Genomic DNA, 19,535 nt, shown 5'->3' with positions numbered 1-19,535 from the left:
CCTTCATCCGCTATGGCTGTTCAGCAAGGTTACAGCTGTAAATATCCTGGTGAAACTAAACAGATAGCCAAGATGTGTTTTGCCTAAGCTGCCGTTTGACTTGTGGGGCTGGCACTTATACACTACCCATTCGACATAACATCGGCAATAAAACCAACGTAGCGGGCGCGGTAGCCTTAATGATTGAGGCTCCAGGTGGCAGATCTTTGCGAGGCTTGTGTTGTGTAAAAAAAATCTGATCGTGTTGTTGCGCGATGCAAGTTGCAAGAGCGAGGCCGCGGGCAACCGCGCTGCTCCTAAGGCTGCTTGTAACTGATCTGGACTAGTGTGCAGCCTTACCGTGAGGTTTGGGCCCCGGGTCAGTTTCTACCATCCTATGCGGGCAGACGTCGATGTATCTCGGCGGGCGCGCGGACTGTTCTCACTGGCTCCCGGCTTGCTTCCAACGCCTCTCGACTTGGCTGTAACAAAGAAACGGCATTGAATTCCGGTTAAAACGAAGTATCAACAAGCACGATCAGCCTACCTTAAGAACACTATCATGTCAGGGAAATTATTGTAAAATTGGCTGGCTTGTGGCGTGGAGTTCTAGAATTCGTATCGATATAAACGAAGCGTCAAGAAGCTCGATTGACTCCGTAAGGACCATCATGAGAGGAAAATTATGCGCGTGGAGGCGCAAAACGAAATCTGCTTGAGGAAATGCTCCATAAATGTTCCATTTTCATTCGGAAAACTGTTTAAGCGTGATGGATGGAATTAAAAAAATATTATTACGTCACGTAACTTATTGCATCATTCCCCTTATAAGGCATTGATATACCTACCTATACACCGTGGGCTCATATAACTCGACAGATTTTAAAGGTGTATTCTTGATCGCATTTAGAGACTAAAATATCATACAAAGTTCGTTCGTTCGTTCGTATTTTTCGCTAAGATGTAAAAAGAAATAACGTTCCATATTCGGAAAGCATACGCAAACAAGAAAAAAAGTTTTTTGCCGAATTTGACCAAAAGTCATATATGTAACATTTTCTACTCCTTACGACCTGAGGAATGCGTGGTTAAAATCTGTCGGGTTATATGGGCTCACGGTGTAAAGCTATATTGTAAATCAAGTAGAATAGAATAGGCAACAGTCAATAATATATAAAAAAACTATTAAGTATTACTTAACTCTGAAACTAGGCGAAGTCCAGAATAGTTTATATGACATTTTAGTCTCCAAATGTGATCGGGAATACACTGTTAAAATATTTCAGTTTCCTCATGTTACACCGTGTGTACTCGCGGGTTTTGACAAGCAAATTTTTTAACAGAAGTTGCATACTTTTAGAGTTATTGGGGTAAAACGTTAAAACCAGCGTGATCGCCAAATCTTCCGTCGTAAGTTTGGTCCTTTCTAATTATTATTAATCAATTAAGTAATCTAATAACATATCTTTTGTTCCTCTCTAACACTTTACGCCTCCTCTTGATGCTAAGTAAGCAGCATCAACGGTGCGCGAATGCGACGCACTGAACATTTCATCATGTTTTACGTTTTTGAATACGCCTTCAAGTTTTTTGGCTCGTACGAGAGCAACGTTTTTTACAAAAGTGGTTAGAAACCATTTTTTGCGTGTTATTATTAATACACCAGGACCAGGCCACTGCACTGCAGGTCAATACCACAAGACGTCAATGTTTATCTGAATATATTGCAAATGCAAGTCCTGCACTGAATGTACTGTCCTACTGTGTACTGAATAATGACAACCGGCACTAAATATGAGCCGTACAGTGGGGCGACACTCCTCCTTTCGCTCAAAATTCCTCCGAAGATTACTAAGATTGGCACAACTTGACGTCCCTATGCGTGCACGACCACAGATAAGATAATGACGAATTTTGACAACCCTAAATAGCCGAAAGGGATAGTGTAGAAAGTGACAGCATGATTCATCCCTGAATCGCTGTCAAACTTCGGTTTTGTAGGAAGTAGCATTTCTGTACGGTAGTAGGTACTATTATCTATTCTGTGGCCGTAGTAGGTATACTAGAATTAAAACATACTCATGAGTACTTCAAGCTTCATGAAACCGGCTTGCTAATATGCCTGTAACAATAAATGGTGCGTAAACAGCGGATTACATTGTACATGGTGCCCTCCTAGTACAATGTAAGTGAGCTCAGTGACTCAAAATCAAACTAGATTTGGACCTAACACTGCACAGAGTTTGTAGTGAAAGAGTGTGGGAGTGCCAACATAAATATATACTTTTTATGAAAATATGACGCTTATAGATGCAGGGCCACACTTTGCCACTTCTAAGTGTGTGCAGATGTATAGTAGAGCTAATATTTAAAAAAAAATTTTTTTTTGGGTAAATTTTCGTTTTTTCTAAATATTTTTGTACATAGAAATCCAATGTTATTAGTAAACCTGCCATTATGATTTCTTTTTTCGTAAAATCTAGTTTTTGCAAAGAGTTATTTGTCACTTTTTTGCATCTATCAATGAGGATATTTAGAATATGTCCCACAGTAGCAAAATCGCCATCAAAAAGGCGTTTAGCACTAAGTAACAATAAAAATATGTTTCTTTTTTCAATTGGCATTAATTCTGAAACTAGGCGAATTTCAGAAAAGTTAAAAAAATGAAATTTTAGTCTTTAAATATGATCAGGATTAAAATCTTTCGGGTTCATCGTGAAACACCGTGTATAGTACATATTGTATTTAACTATCTTTACAACAATATATGGGTATGGGGCAATATATGGGTATTTTAGTTAAGAGTCAGAATAACAAAAAAAACGCGTGCGTTTGTTTTGCGCAAAAAACACATCAATTACAAATCAAACTGAAGAGCACTTCTATTAAGGATTAATATATTTTGTACCTTTACAAAAACATTACTTAAAAGTAGGTACCTATGTAAATGAAAAAAAGCTTTATTGCCACACAAACAAAATTTACAATTTACGTGAAAATAGCTAAAACAATCTCAGCATGTGCAGTGCCAGAAGGGCTCCGCGCTGATTTACAGGCTGGTCTTTTTTTTTAATACTACGTCGGTGGCAAACAAGCATACGGTCCGCCTGATGGTAAGCAGTCTCCGTAGCCTATGTACGCCTGCAACTCCAGAGGAGTTACATGCGCGTTGCCGACCCTGGTCTGTAATGTATATAATGTTTTATGCACCTATAATTATGTATTATGCCAATATGTCCAGTTATTATAAGGGAAGGCAAACACATAATATTTTCTAAATACCCAATGGAGCCACGGTCAAGACAGGACATCCGGTCTGGGACATAAATAAATCAAGTCTTAATCAATTTAATAGTAGTCGCCTTCAAGTTTTGTTCCCTTCACTAATCTATTTAAGGCTCGTGGGTTCAGAGGGCCTACCGCGAACCTCGTTCGACGTGTTGCCTCTCTGTCGCACTTGTAAATTTGTACGTAAGTACGACGGGGAGGCGCGGTAAGCCCTCTGGTTCTCTCACTCTCACAGAGCGTAAGTAAGTGCCCGGGATCGCGGATAACATGTATTAGAATAGAATTTTAATTTCAACGAGTTCAATCAAAAATAAAATTGCGCAATTCTTTGAAACAATTTTCATATTTTTAAGCAATGCAAATATATTTAATTTAACCTCTCGGGATTCAAAATTCTAATTCTAGTACAGTCAGAATCAATAGTAGCGGATGAAACAACGCGCCAAAAGTATATCTTTTACAGCCTTGATTGTTCTACATATAGAACCATCACTTTTTGTTAAGCTGTTACAGAATGGTAGATACTTTTGAAACCTTGTTTGATCCGCTACTTTTGATGCTGACTGTACAAATTACCTCCAACGAAATTGGAATCACTATTAAATGGAAAACAGTTTCTTTTGTTTTATTCCGTTCGATTTTAAAACAATACAAATTCAATTTTTTTTTCTAATATTGATTTAAATTGGACTGCCAATTTTCCGTGTATGGTGGGTCGCTAGAGGTTAATTTAATGCAATAAATTTATTATGGTGCGTTTTAGACATATGTTTGTGATTTTTTCTGTCGAGCGAAAGTCAAGAAATCAGTACCCCTAGTGTAAATTTGATCGACATCATAACGTGACGGACGCGTTTGCGTTAAGTCTCATTTCGTATAGGATTTTGAGTTTCCAAAACGTCCCGCTTGGCGCGCTCTTTCTAAATCCAATACAAAATGAGACTAAACGCAAACGCGTACGTCACGTTTCGAAATCGAATTTATTTGCACTAGGGGTACAGGTTTAAACTTTAAACCTGTACCCCTAGTGCAAATAAACGTTTTGGAAACTCAAAATCCTATACGATTTAAACTAAGACGGCAGTAAGGATTTCATGAAACATTACATTTTTCTTTTATCAAGCTACTGTGTCAGAAATTTAAAATTATCAAACTCGGCATTTTCCACAACAAAATGACCATTTCAAAATTACATTTAAGATAATTGGAGTTAATATTTATTTATATTCCTACCTACATACCTTTCGGTAAATGCAAATATTTCAAGTGCTTTTCACTTCAAGGAGCTTTTTCTACACGTCCATTTACTTTCGAATTTTATTACATTACGTAAGTACTAAACGTTTCAATTTTAACCACACACAACGAATCCACAAGTCATATTACAAGTGGCTACCTTAATAAAAACGCAATAAATATTAAAACAGTTTTCTTACTTATCTTCTAAATGGATGTTTTATAGTTACTGTAAAGACTAAAATATCACTGAGTCATGTTTGCACGTTGTTTTACTGATCAAAGTTTGCTTAGTGTCTTTCTTATCTGGCGTTGAAAGGTATTTTAAAAATAACCCTGGTTATTTATTTTGTACCTTGAGAAACCAGGATCGTACGAGCACGTAGTTCTTAGTTAACTAGCAGACCTGGCATTGTTCGGTTTTGCTATCCTGTTCTATATGTATAGTGTAAAATAGTGTTAATGTTCCTACTACCCTTAGCTAGATAAAAATACAGCAGTGGCAGAATAATAGCGTCTGTTGCTGGACGTCCTTAGGGCCGCTGGGTCCAAGGCTTTCTGGCACAGAAATCAGCTGAGCCAGTTTCTATTTCATTTAGTGTATGAGCATTATTATGTACCTATATTAAAACTTTTCGAATAAACGTTTTTTTTTTTTATATTACTAACTATGTGATATTTAATACCCAGAGGCATAGGTTAAATAATAATGATATTTATTAAATCACACTAGCAGACGATAAATCTCTTCGTACATTTGATCTATGACAATACGATGACACATCCGAATCCATTGTTATCGACAAAATGTCCCGCAACTTTACAAACACTCGTGCGTATACGTTCATTGATGCGTTGTTATCGTGAAATTTATGCGTAAGTCGATTGTCTTCACTCCTAACAACTGTTAGCAACGCGAATACTTCTCGTACCTATCATTGAATGGTCCTGTTATGAGCGGGAAGTAGCCATTTTCTGGGCGCTAACATCGCACTTTTGCCTTAGAAACGCTTCATGTTTGGTCAATGATTAAAAGCCGAATTCATTTATTGTTATTCCTAAATCATAGGTACAGATTTTAATGTTCGTATTACAAAATAAAACAATCATAGTAAAGAAAAATTCTATATAGTGTATAGTTATAGTGTTATTCTTTATTTTGTACCTACCTACTATTAAGTTGAGGTGGCCCTTCTAATGGAATTTATGTTCGTACTTGTGGCAGCGACCTGCGGTTTTTGCGTACGCCTGACCAACGAGTTTTAAACGCGGTGTAAACTATGACATAACCGCACTACGTTAAATATAATCACCGATACTAACTACCCGTCGTAAACAACAGCAAAACATACCTTACTAATACGGTTCTAAAGTAAATAATTAAAAATAGGCTGCTAGGTATTCATGCAACCTCTGAAGCTTGCATCTCCGTTGCCAATTAAGCAAACGATTTGTTAAGCTAAGTGCGTGACCTATTGGCATAGGATAGGGCTTAACCACGCAAGTGCGAGGAATAATTACTAGTGTATTAACGTTACTATGAATACGCTGTGTTACAGGATATCATTACGTCTTCCATGGTCCTTGGCATTGCCGTGGGTAATTAAGTTTTGCATAAAGTGTACAGCATCCCGCGACTGACACAAACGTAACGCAAACTAGAACTGTACATATTACATGTCCTGTTTCATACATAACCTTCAGAATATGTAATAGTCAGCAAACGAGCAGACGAGCCGCCTGATGGGAAGCAGTCATCGCCGCCCATGGACATAAGCTACATCGGAGGAGCCACTTACGCGTTGCCAGACTCTGAGAACCCTAAATACCTGCTTCTTGAAGAACCCCATGTCATAGCGCAAGGGAAAACCCCACAGCGCCGCGCAGGGGATTTGATTATGATATATATATATAATTATATAAATACATCATAAAAATTAAATGTTAGAACTAGTTTTATAAATTTTTTGCTATTTTGAGGTTAACATCATATTAAAGACATATTTGACAGGTAGGCTACCTACAATTATTATTGTAGTTCACTATAACCACTAACACACCTGTGGCACCATATTCAATGCCAGCCACCCGCTAGACGGGTTCTTTGCTATTCTATTATCGGCTACGAAAGCGGTACGTGGTTCGCGCTGGTTGTGAATGCGTTTATCATGATGGCGTTGCATTGCGTGGCGTGAAATCTCGGTTGGCAAAACCGGAAAATTTGGTGCATACGATCAATTTTATTTTCAATCTACTTCAAGCGATAAGATCAATATTTAAATCTGATATTAGTTTTGCTACACAATTGGTAACATTCTTGCTAAGTGCTGCTTTGAAGTGTTATCAATATGGCGTTAAATAAAGGGGTGTAGGTACTGTGAAGGTTTGAAACTTTGACAGTCTTTTGGTGGGTAACCAGCAACAATTATATATTTGAATTCAGAACTATCGCCCTGCTAGAGGAATAAAGATCGACAGGCGGGCATTCCGTTGGCGGCAGTCATTAAAAGAAGTCGATATTTGTGATCTAGCTGAATGATATAAAAACATATAAAGTCAGAAAACTACGACGAGTGTTCATCATCCTCCTATAGATAGGCGTTTTCCTCATTTCATAGTGGAGGATGCTAGAATTAGCGTGAATTTTCCCCAGATTTTTGCATTTTACATAAAGCGTGAAGGAGAACGCTAGAAGAACCCCGACCTTATACCGCACGCCAAGCAAGCAAGCGAAAGAAGAGAAGAACCGATATAAAAGGAGAAAAATATATATATATATACGCCACGGCGAGGATATATTCCGGGTGATATGTAACGTAAAATGGAATCGGAAAAATTCAACGGAACAACCGACGTTGAAGATTTCAACATTCAATACTAAATTGTTTCTCAAGTGAAGAAATATGAGGGGGAGCAAAATAAATATGCCGTAGCAGCCTATCTTAGTGGACTGGCACTACAATTTTACAAGTTCTCCATCCTCTATTCTGAAAACGCTTAATAGACCTGGCGTAACATTATTACATACTGATGCCATAATCAACATGCGTAATGTTTAGTAACTTTAGCATAATCAATTAATCATACTGAAAGGGCAGGGCCTGTTCGGAGGCCGATTGTGATTAAACAAATTTGATCTTGTTTTGACACGACCTTGAAGCTCACCAACCAAGCCAAGACGAACCGTTATTTCAGGGAACCGTTGGAAAACGGCAGCGCACGACCGATCAAAAGTAAGCCTGTGTATAAAAGTGGGGTCAGGTCTAGATCAAGGTCAGGATTAGTTATGTTAGGAGCGCATTTAGATACCTACATTTGAATATAATAAATGATTTATTACGACACCCGTACACTAATGTGTGTGTGCAGTCGCCATCGGATACATCGCAGTGACCAAGCTGTTCACAAATATCTGAACAAAGCATCTATTATCAGGACGAATGTATGTTTAGATATTTCGTAAATATTTTTGAGCATCTTGGCCGCCTTCAGATATATCGGATATCTGAAGGCGGCTGTACAAGAATATACATAAAAAAAACCATCAACCTAGACAAGTTTGACACCAAAGAACCATCAATTACAAGCACATCATTAACATGGAATTTCTTAAGTCTAAAAAAGAACAATAGTGTGACAAAATGCATAGACTCAGCATTTTCTGTGACAGACTAGGAGGCCAATTCGAACTTACATTTTGACATCAAACAGTTCATCATCAACATTTTGCTATCATTCGCCCGTGCGTCTCGCTTGCACCAATACATGTACGAACACGTACGAGCGAAATGCACGCGCAAATGATAACTAAATGACATCATTTAGGTATCAAAATGTACGTCAGGTTTTCAGTTTATTCCCAATTATTTGGTCAGTTTTAGCACAGTCAGGTCCATCACATCGCCGATTTGAAACAATGGGAATAGCGAAAATAGTTTAAAACGACTTGTCGAAACGATTAGTAATATTGTGAATTTGTTGGTTGCTAGTTGCTACCTTTTATTTGAAAATACTTCGTGCATTTGATATAACCACAAACTTAAAGAGACGTAGGTTTTAACTTTTAGTGGTATGAAATAATTCTAAAGGAATATTTTGATTTACTCTTAACCCCAACAGCGTAATTAATTTTTGAAATATTTTCGAGCGGCAATATACTTATTTTGTAGATCGTGATCACTTGTGACAGTCGTGATGTTGCGTCATTAGTCATTAATACGACCTTTCTTGATAAAACAAAGTAGTAATACATTGCTTGCTGAATTATTTTTTTAGTCTTTCATTTTTTATAAAACCTATGAAAGTGTACTCATTAAAGCTAAAGCGTACGCTATATATACGACTGCTCTTACTGTTCCACAATAGTAAGAAAACCTCATTTTCAGCAGTATTTACAGTATTCAGAAAAATATACGAGATGACACTAAAATTCTCCTAGTAGAAGCTGTTTTATTGTGTTACAATGCCACTCAGGAGGTCGATACTAATTTAACAATTGGTTATGGATTTGAACTGGTTTTGACACGACCTTACCGATTGTATTGGTGATCAGCGCGCATCTCACGCACGGCTTTCACTTCATTTCGCATGCGTCAACATCCTGAGCGATCCTCAAGGCTCTAAGGCTCAGAGACTCAATTTGAGGCTCCGGGTTCTACCGGAAAAGCTAGAACGACAAAGTCCTCTTCATTTGCCTTCGGTTGATTCATACTGTTTGTGTTACTTGCCTGTAATTAATGTTTCTTTTATTACTCCCGATGGTTGACTAGTAAATAATGACTTAAGGCATTACGTCCGCCGTTTATAGTTTGTTGTTATTGTTTGTATAATGTGTAATAAAACGAAATAAATTAAAATAATTTATTGTTCGTCTGTGGTTGTTCAGCTGGATCGTTTTAGTGGTTATTCATAAGCGATGTATGTGTTCTTACAGTTTGCAATATATAGTTTAATTTTTTTTTATACTACGTCGGTGGCAAACAAGCATACGGCCTGCCTGATGGTAAGCAGTCTCCGTAGCCTATGTACGCCTGCAACTCCAGAGGAGTTACATGCGCGATGCCGACCCTAACCCCCCCTCCCCCCCTCATTGAGCGTTAATATGAGTTACGTAGTTTGTTAACTAAATGTACTTAAAATATAATAATATATCAATACCTACGTGGATTATATTTTTAAAACCATTAGTTGATTGACTAAAATCTTGACTGACATATATTTAATTATGCTTATAGACTTCGTCGATATACTATGGTCTTAGTCGTAAATCTGACGCATCTACGCTAAAATATGTAACAAGATATTGGCTCAATATATGTAGGAGTGGGTATGTATGTATTACATTATATTTTTACCATATATTATAACCTACATACTTATATAATTAACATATTTTTACAGTTTCTCTATAAGCATATCCTATAGTTATTATAGGATATGCTTATAGACAAACTGTAGCCAAGCTTTAGGTTGATTACGGTATTTTATTTACGGACTTTTAAATAACAATGCCTAGCTATTTATCGTTATATGCTTTGTGCATGTGCATACCTATAGTGAAGAAAATACTTTTAAGGAAATATATGGAATAGAAAATGTTGCAGCGAGCCTCTTAATATTAATGAATTAATAAAAGACAATATAATTGAGCTTAAAAAACGATTTATAATAATGTATGACCAGTGCTAATTATTTTAAACTACCAAATTAGGTAAGTATTGTCTGAAAAGCCGTCAATATCTACTGTCCTGTTTATATTTAGAATAGATTTATTTAATATTAAAACCGCATTTAAATAAAGTTAACCTCGGACCTATAATGTCCGTTAGTAAATCAAAACCTTGATTGAACATATATTCAAAAGAGCTACCATGACCCGATTTCGTACCATAGAACGCATGATACTAGTGGCAAAACAGCATCAGAGCACTTTATAATGTACGCGAGTGAATACCAGGAACAAATGTTCGGTTATAAAATTCTGAGACCATCCACACGGACAAAATAAAGCAATAATTTATGATGAAACTTATAAAGTAACAATAAGATATATATTGACTCGACTTTTTGGATAATAAAGTAAAAATAATAGTAAGCTATTAATGCTATTATATGTATGTGTATTAAATACCTACCATTAATTTTAATAAGTATGGATGCCAAAACAACATCGAAAGCGCTATTAGGTAAATGTCATACGTGGACGTTCACCAATCCTTAGATCAACATATTCTAGTTTTTAAAGATAAAGATAAAATATAAAGATAGTTTATTATTCCATTAGCCATATTACAATGCGCTTATGAACGTCAAATAAAGCTACACCGGCTCTAACCCTACACCTCTGACCCGAGAAGATTTAAATCCCCCCTCAATTGGAGAATGGTATCCCAATATGGACCGGCAAGAAACTCGGCGGGACACATCTTTTCAAAACATTACATCTTATAATTAACATGCATTAAATAAGAAAAAAAATACAATTATATTTAATTACTAGCTGTGCCCGCGGCTCCGCTCGCGTGGTATTCGGTCTGTGTCAGTAACCGGCTCATTCACCGCTAACTTCTCTGCCTCTCCCCTGGAGGTGGAACTTGAAGTAAAGTTGACAGGTGGATACGCTAGAGGACTGTAGTCTAGATAAAATATTTTACAATTAGGTACCACTTAATAAAACTACACTCCAAAATCAATTGTTATTTTTTTCAGATTTGTCCTTATTCAAATTTTTGACGTGATTTAAACGACATAGAGTAGTAGATGTATATCGGACAATACAGTTCCACTTTTGTATTTTTTTTTACGTCCTAGACTGTACCTATCCAAATCATGTCCATGGAAAATATCATCCAAATCGGTGCTCCAGACCAATCAGTCTAAGCATGAAAAGGTAAGAAATATACCCATAGAAATCCTTACTTCCGAACACTATCGAATTTAGGTGTAATACCTATTAGTTAGAAGTAGGATTAGAAGAAAGGAGAATACTCGTAGATATCAAAAACTTGAGGCCGAGTATTTACATTTTGTTTACAGTTATGTTTATGTATGCACAACTAAATGTATACATATAATTATATCTACAGTTATATACTAATAATTAGGTATGTAATAGTATATTTACATAACATTGACATTTTACAATATTTATTTGTACACCACATTGCGAGTCTCCCCGGCGGGCATCAGCACGAATAGCTCCGTGCAACTGGTAACGCGCGAGCACGCCACGTAGAGCTGCCCGTGCGCAGGTCCACGCCAGCGGCTCGCAGCGTCTGCCTCTGCGACTTGTTGATGTTCATGGCGAAGCAGACGCTCACGGAGAACTGTAGGCGCTTGAAGTGGAACGGGAAATTGCTCAGGATGAGGGGGATGTGCGGGATGAACACGACTTCTGCAGCGCCGCACCCCGTCAGGATCTGCACCTCAATGAGGTTTCGCTGCAGCTGCACTACTTTTAGCTGGGTTCCGTTGCATAACTTCGGAGGCGACAAATTCCGAAGAAGCATGATTGAAACTCCAACTTTCAGGGTTAATGTGTGTGCTGGGAGTCCTGAAGCACTCAATGAGCTAAGGAACTAAGGAACTCTACCACCCGGTAGAGTTCCTTAGTTATGTTGTGACATTGCCTTCTTCCAAGACAGTGTTAATGGAATTTTATTATATACTGCATGTTCACCTTCGATTTCCGCCTGCTCATTTTTCTGCGTGAGCATGGACCGTTCCTCTATGGGCGTGAGTATGGATCACTCACAAACCCAAGAATGGCTCAGGTCTCCGTACACGCTCCGAATGAGGTTTTCAATGGATGGAACGATCCTGCATAACGTCTCTGGTATATAGTTGTGGCTACGCCTAAAATCACGATCGTCGCTTTAGTTTCGTAACCTCAATGCGTTGCGAGACTTTCGTGAAAGGTTCGCTTTTTTTCGGGAAGGCATTTTCAGTTTTTAGTTCTTATGGCATTTTAACGCTTATAAAATGCGAGTCCCAAATCGTTTGACATTTACACCGCAAACATCAGAGAATTATTTTTTCATAGTAGGTACCCACCTTCGTAGCCATTATTAAGTGCTTAAAAGAGGCGATACGTATGAATATGGATACGATAAAATTACGATTAGGTATAATTCATGACGGAGAAAATATTTTTTTAAATAATTATGCAGTTATACGCGTGTTGATATGTGTGTTGATTTTGCCACTACTTAACTATATAAGTAAACTCATTTTTAACCGACTTCAAGATTTCAAAAGGAGGAGAATCGAGGGAACTCTTCAAATATGAAAGTCATACATATAATGATTTTTGTATTTTCTTTAACAAATCTTGCATTTACATTTAAAAAAGTTACATTTGATGAAGTGGAACTGCTGATGATGATCAGAATGGAACTCTTCAACGATACACAGTACACGTTTGGCGATTTGTCCTCTTCGCTGTGTTTGTTAAGTAAATTAGATTTTCAAGACAAATTTTTGTCAAGTTCGAGTTCTGACGATGGGGTCCATGAGGAATCGAGGAACTCTTCAAATGTGAAATGTGAAAAAAATTGAAGTCGGTTTTTTTTTTTAAATTATTAGTTTACTTGATTACTAAATGTTTACTCAGTGTGCAATGTATGACAATTAATTTACTGTCGTTTAATGTCGTTGTATTATTACATCAACACAATTGAAATTGAATTGATATCCGTACCCCCCTCTTCTAACTTTAGAGTTAATTCCTTCAAAATCCTTCCTCGGTGGCTTAATTTCAGCACCATATCTGTTAGTTTAGCAGGGTACTCGATACTCGTAGCACATATTTGTTGTAAAAGTATGCACCTCCTTCCTAAGTAGCGCCATAAGATTCAGTTTCAAACTTAACTCAATCGAGTGTAGTGGCTACCCCCCCTTCTAGGGGTTGAATTTTTATAGCCTATAACTTGGCCGGGCATTTTCTCGACAGATTAGTAAAGTTTGCATCAAAATCCGTTCAGCCGTTTTCACGTGATGCGAGGTCAAATAAACAGACAAACAGACAAAAATTCTAAAAACTGTTGGAACGTGTTCTGTTAACGATTCTTAGTATCCCCAGCCTATTTTTTTTCGAATATCTTCCATGTACAGACTTTCGACCCCCTTCAGCTTTATTATATGTATAGATATTTATTTGTATATTCTAGTGCAGACTTTGAAAATAATAACATTGCTATGAGTATTTAAGTAAATTTTAATATTTAATAAGCCAAAACAACACCGTAAGCGCTAAATATCAAGCGCGGACGTTCACCAATCTTTACATCGACATTCTAGTTCATTAAATTTATTTATTTATTCTAGTTAGTGCAGACTTTGATGATGATAATATTGCTATGAGTATTCTGCACTTAATAAAGGCCCATTTACATTATACAACTTTGTTGCCCATTCTATACAATAAAGTCCTTACGATTTTTATAGTTATTATTTTTTTGTATCCCATAAACATTTATGGTTGCCTTCTATTTATATAAATTTTAACTAATTGGAAGAACCAAATTTCAATACGTTCTTCCTCATTTTTACGTAATATTTATACAACTAAAGGTTTCGACTTGTCGAGACTTGCATGCAATTATTTTCGTGCAATAATGTCATAAAAAATGTAAATAAAGTAGGGTAGCAATTATTTCCTGTCAGTGTTTGTATTCAATACTTAAATTCTATTTTTTATTATTGCTCATTTGTAAACTCTTCAGTGCAATAATTGAATACTAATATTACAACAAAATAATTGTACAAGAAACTTGCATAATTTAAATGGGTCTTAACTGATGGGTTGATTCGAAGCGAATAATGACTGCACTAATTATGGACATGACTCTATTACCAACATGTAGATAAATAAGTAAACGACTTTGTTATATTTTCACTTCATTTCCAAAAGCTTATCTACTTGCATTTACATCCTATAAAAACAATGTGGAAAGTAGTTGTAATTTGAAAAACATCACAAGTAGATGGAAATACGCTTTTTACGAATAAAGTTACGCGCGCGTTAAAATCTATACTTTGAAAATTGCACTTTATTGTTGAAAAGATTGTTAAAAAGTTTTCGAATTTGGGCGTGTTTTTTATGATGGCCCCAAACTTATTTATTAATCAATATTAAGCGTATATCAAGAAAAACAAAATCGCGCTTTGTGTAAAAAAAGTAAATAGGCAAAATTACAATATGCCTACATTGAAGTAAATGCATTTTACTTTTTTACATTTTAGGTATATTGTAGTGAATAAGAGTGAAAATTTAGCCAATATGTATAATTTAATAAGAAACATGCTACAATTTTACAAACATAATTTGTATCGATCTGTCAAACTACTTGTATTGAAAATCAATTTAAATTATTTTTCACCAACAATCAAGTACGTTTAGCGCAGTTTTTATACTGTTGCACGATGAAACGTAACACTGTTACGACTGACTGCAGCAGTTCTAAAATGCCCAATAGTAACTCTAAAATGCCCAATTTCAATCTAATGTGAATTATAAGAGCTTCACAACATAAGTAATATTGGTTAATTTTAAACGGAAACGAGACGCAAAACCCAATAGAATCCCAAAGAAACGTCAGCGTACGAATAAGGCTTGCGGAGGCTGCGAGTGATGGATGTGCGGAAGGAAGGAGTTATCGCTGGTCATGTGCCTCGCAATGCAAATATTGCTCTAGCCCCGTTAAGAACGACCTGTCGAGATCTTTCTTTCATTTATAGAACAAAGAAAGGAAAGTTGAGAGTATAGAAATGTCCTTTCGAAACTAGTTAGGTGGGCCTGCCTGTAGTTAATTCTTAATAACAAATAAACATTTGTTATTAAGAATTAACTACAAACATTAACGTGAATAATACGAGTATGACCGCAAACAAGCCAGAAAATCTGACCGCTTTTTATATTCTAGGCGACACAACTGTTTAGGTACTAAGCTGACTCCAATGAATTACCTATTATATGACACTTCTTGAGCGCCGCACATTCAATTTACCTTTTACCTTTGAACGAGCAATTCTTATGTATATTTATATATTTCGGGGTTCTCGGAAACGGCTTTAACGATTTTGATGAAATTTTTATATAAGGGTTTTCGGAGGCGAAAAGTTGATCTATTTTCTGGGAAATGGAGCATTGTCTTATCTTTGGGAAAACGAGCATTTTTGAGTTTTTATGCTTTCCCAGCAAAGCTTGGTCTCCCAGATAATTCTAATTTAGGTATTTATATATTCGTTATGTCGCAAATTAGATTCAGTGCCATGTATTCGTATTCCGTATTGCTGTTTTTTTTTATTTTGATTTTGAGTTACATACCTTTACGAAGAATTTTTACGATTTTTCTTGCTTGAACGTCTTAATTATGCAAAATGGCATTAAAAGTTAAAACTAAAATCATTAAACGAAAAAAAAAAATACTTCCAACATATCCTCCTTTAGCAAAGCTTAATCAAAATATATAACCGCACACGTTTTTGAAAAGAATCAAGGATCTAGCAGGAGTAAAAAAATCATTCACGACGTATTTTGGGTCTGTGACCTAGATTGATGGTCATTACGAAAAAAAATAGTTAGCTGAAATAGGAACTTAATAAACTGATTGTCCCTTGAACTGTCTACGCCTATGGTATGAAGCGCGTGAGTTAGTGTTTGTTTGAAGGAATTAGCGGCTCTACTGACAGACATAACCGTCCTCCCATACCCGGTCCTTTCATAGCCGGTCGTCACCTTGTCAATAATTGAGTCATATCCATATGCGAGTCCGAAACGAAAGCGCGTGGAAAATTTCAGGTGTTCAGTGTTGCTCATACTTCAATAGTTTGCTAAGTTGAAAAAGGCTTTACAAATCTCCGAAAAGTCAGAATCTTCTCGTCGGTGTAACGAGCCGGCCAATTTTAATATATTTTAAAAGTAAAAAATTATCATATCTATACATGTACTGTCAGTCTGTCAGCATTACTATTCGCTTAGCACCTTCGCATACAAACTTCTATGCACGGGGGTCACTTTTCTCTACAGCTGACGTAAAACTCATCAACACCTCTAAGGTATAGTATTAGGTAAGTATACTAATTATATTCGTTACCTTGTGGCAAATTGCAGTGAGGTAGATATTGCAAATTCCTGTATGTCTCGGGGTGCGGATAACTTTCAACACAAAGTTCCTTTATATTGCATATTCACTTGTTCAGCTGAAGTTGAAAATGTTCGTTTACAAAGGACCCCGTCAACTAACACTATGCGAAAGCATTTCTTTGCACTTAGTCCTTAACACTTGCATGGAGCTGTCCTAACACAACCTGCGAGTTTCAAACACTTAAAAAATAAATCCTAGTAATCTTAGAACTTTTTAAAACTTTAGTTTAAAAGAACTAGAGTGGCAGGTGTACGCGTATGTGCTCGGCTCAGAGTCGGCGCGCGAGTGAGTATTGAAACCGCGCGCGGTTAGTTTTACCTAACTTTTGCAAACGCTAACGCCCCACCTTGAACACTATTGTTTTTTTAATTAACTCATTTTGAGACTGTTATTTTTTAGTTCCGCGCTTTTGCTATTATTGGTTAACAAAGTAGGTACACGGACGTGTTGTTTTACTGGCCATGTTATCGGAATCCGATTACGTATGTTCGTATGTACCTACAAATTAGCGTTAATGTTGACATTAATGTTCGGATAAATTTGCACTGCTCAATTACAAGGAACATGTTTACTACACTCTCTATCTATATCTATACATGTAATAAAGCTGAAGGGGGTCGAAATTCTGTACATGGAAGATATTCGAAAAAAAGTAGGCTGGGGATACTAAGAATCGTTAACAGAACACGTTGCAACAGTTTTTAGAATTTTTGTCTGTTTGTCTATTTCTCTGTTTGTCTGTTTATTTGACCTCGCATCACGTGAAAACGGCTGCACGTATTTTGATGAAAACTTTACTAATCTGTCGAGAAAATGCCCGGCCAAGTTATAGGTTATAAAAATTCAACCCCTAGAAGGGGGGGTAGCCACTACGCTCGATTAAGTTAAGTGTGCACCTAAATCTTATGGCGCTACTTAGGAAGGAGGTGCAAACTTTTACAACAAATATGTGCTACGAGTATCGAGTACCCTGCTAAACTAACAGATATGGTGCTGAAATTAAGCAACCGAGGAAGGATTTTGCCAAATTAACTCTAAAGTTAGAAGAGGGGGGTACGGATATCAATTCAATTTCAATTGTGTTGATGTAAAAATACAACGAAATTAAAAGACAGTAAATTAATTGCCATACATTGCACAGTGCCATTTTTTGGGAAACTGAGTAAAAATTTAGTAATCAAGTAAACTAATAATTTTTAAGAAAAAAAACCGACATCAATGAGGTAGACCCGTGAAAGAACGATTGTTGTTGATTTTTGATTTTATACAATTAAATTAAAAAGACAGCGTCCTACGCCTAATTATGTAGAAAAGGAGGTAACATGTTTTATTTTGTCACTGCACCCACCTTGACACATTTCAGATTTTCCCTATGGTTGACTGGTAAGATACCCGCAATAGGGTATTCGACTGTATTTAAGATAAATTATTTCACACCATGCATGAAATAAAGCACCAGATAATTGGGTGAATCAACTTTTTTTGTTTTGTTATCCTGTCCCGTTGTCCAAGGGACAACAGTGGCACAGTTTGTTTGAAGAGACGTTGTATGCCGTTCTATTAACATGCTTAGTAGGGGGCCCATTATGGACATTGGTTATAAAATTTAAATGAACTTTTGTCCCCTGGACAACTAATCGTAACCATGGCAACGAGTGACGCTAAAAAGTTGATTCTCCCAGTTATTAAAAAAACTAAATAGGATAGAAATATAAAAATGTGTCTTGAAAACCTAACTGCTTGACAAACATGCACAGATAACAAATTGCCAAACGTGAACTATGCATCGTTGAAGAGTTCCATTCTGTTCATCATGAACACTTCCACTTCATCAAATGTCACTTCTACAAATGTAAATACTTGATTTGTTGATGAAAATACAAAAATCACTATATGTATGCCTTTCACATTTGAAGAGTTCCCTCGATTCCTCATGGACCCCATCGTCAGAACTCGAACTTCACAAAAATTTGTCTTGAAAATCTAATTTACTTAACAAACACAGCGAAGAGGACAAATCGCCAAACGTGTACTGTGTATCGTTGAAGAGTTCCATTCTGATCATCATCAGCAGTTCAACTTCATCAAATGTCACTTTTTTAAATGTAAATGCTAGATTTGTTAAAGAAAATACAAAAATCATTATATTAATTATTATTATCATTTCATGCTTAGACTGATTGGTCTGGAGCACCGATATGGATGATATTTTCCATGGACCTAATTTGGATAGGTACAGTCAAGGACGTAAAAAAAAATACAAAAGTGGAACTGTATTGTCCGATATACATCTACTACTTTATGTCGTTTAAATCACGTCAAAAATTTGAATAAGGACGAATTTGAAAAAAATAACAATTGATTTTGGAGTGTAGTTTTATTAAGTGGTACCTAATTGTAAAATATTTTATCTAGACTACAGTCCTCTAGCATATCCATCTGTCAACTTCAAGTTCCACCTCCAGGGGAGAGGCAGAGAAATTAGCGGTGAATGAGCCGGTTACTGACACAGACCGAATACCACGCGGGCGGAGCCGCGGGCACAGCTAGTTTTTTAATAAATCTGTACAAGTTTTTTCTAGATCAAATGCTAATGTCACTAGTTAGCTACCTAATATCTTAAGCACTCAGGAAATATCTGAAGCCAGTACGATGGACATGATATCAATTTAGGGCTTTTACCGTCAGACTGTATACTTTTAATTATGGAATTTCCAGTAAAGTTTAGGAAAATAATGTATTGTAAGTACCAAGAAGAATCACCGGGTTATTTTTTGGAGTGTTATTGCTTCCTGATTTTTTTATGATCCGTGGACCCAAGGTTGACTCTTAAATTTTACAAGTTACCTGAGCAATGGATTTCGTCGTCTATTCATTTAAAAATAT

The 19,535-nt window shown here is 36.4% G+C and overlaps 1 protein-coding gene across 3 annotated transcripts in view; it reads right to left on the bottom strand.

The window, feature by feature from the left end:
• Positions 1 to 19,535, bottom strand: part of LOC133526777 (synaptic vesicle glycoprotein 2B) — a 61,464-nt gene that overhangs the window by 9,447 nt on the left and 32,482 nt on the right. For 2 of the 3 annotated variants that reach the window (XM_061863523.1, XM_061863521.1), the window contains exon 2: positions 340 to 461. In XM_061863523.1, coding sequence (XP_061719507.1) covers positions 340 to 373 — 34 coding nt within the window. In that variant the 5' untranslated portion in view covers positions 374 to 461. Of the gene's footprint in view, positions 1 to 339; positions 462 to 16,598; positions 16,909 to 19,535 lie in introns of those variants that run through there. The other variant, XM_061863522.1, reaches the window with a different exon arrangement.

The sequence above is a fragment of the Cydia pomonella genome, chromosome 17 (genome assembly GCF_033807575.1).
Source record: "Cydia pomonella isolate Wapato2018A chromosome 17, ilCydPomo1, whole genome shotgun sequence".
In the NCBI taxonomy this organism is placed as follows: domain Eukaryota; kingdom Metazoa; phylum Arthropoda; class Insecta; order Lepidoptera; family Tortricidae; genus Cydia; species Cydia pomonella.
The sequence above is the reverse complement of the archived record's forward strand: the minus strand, read 5'-3'. Positions and strand labels throughout refer to the sequence as shown.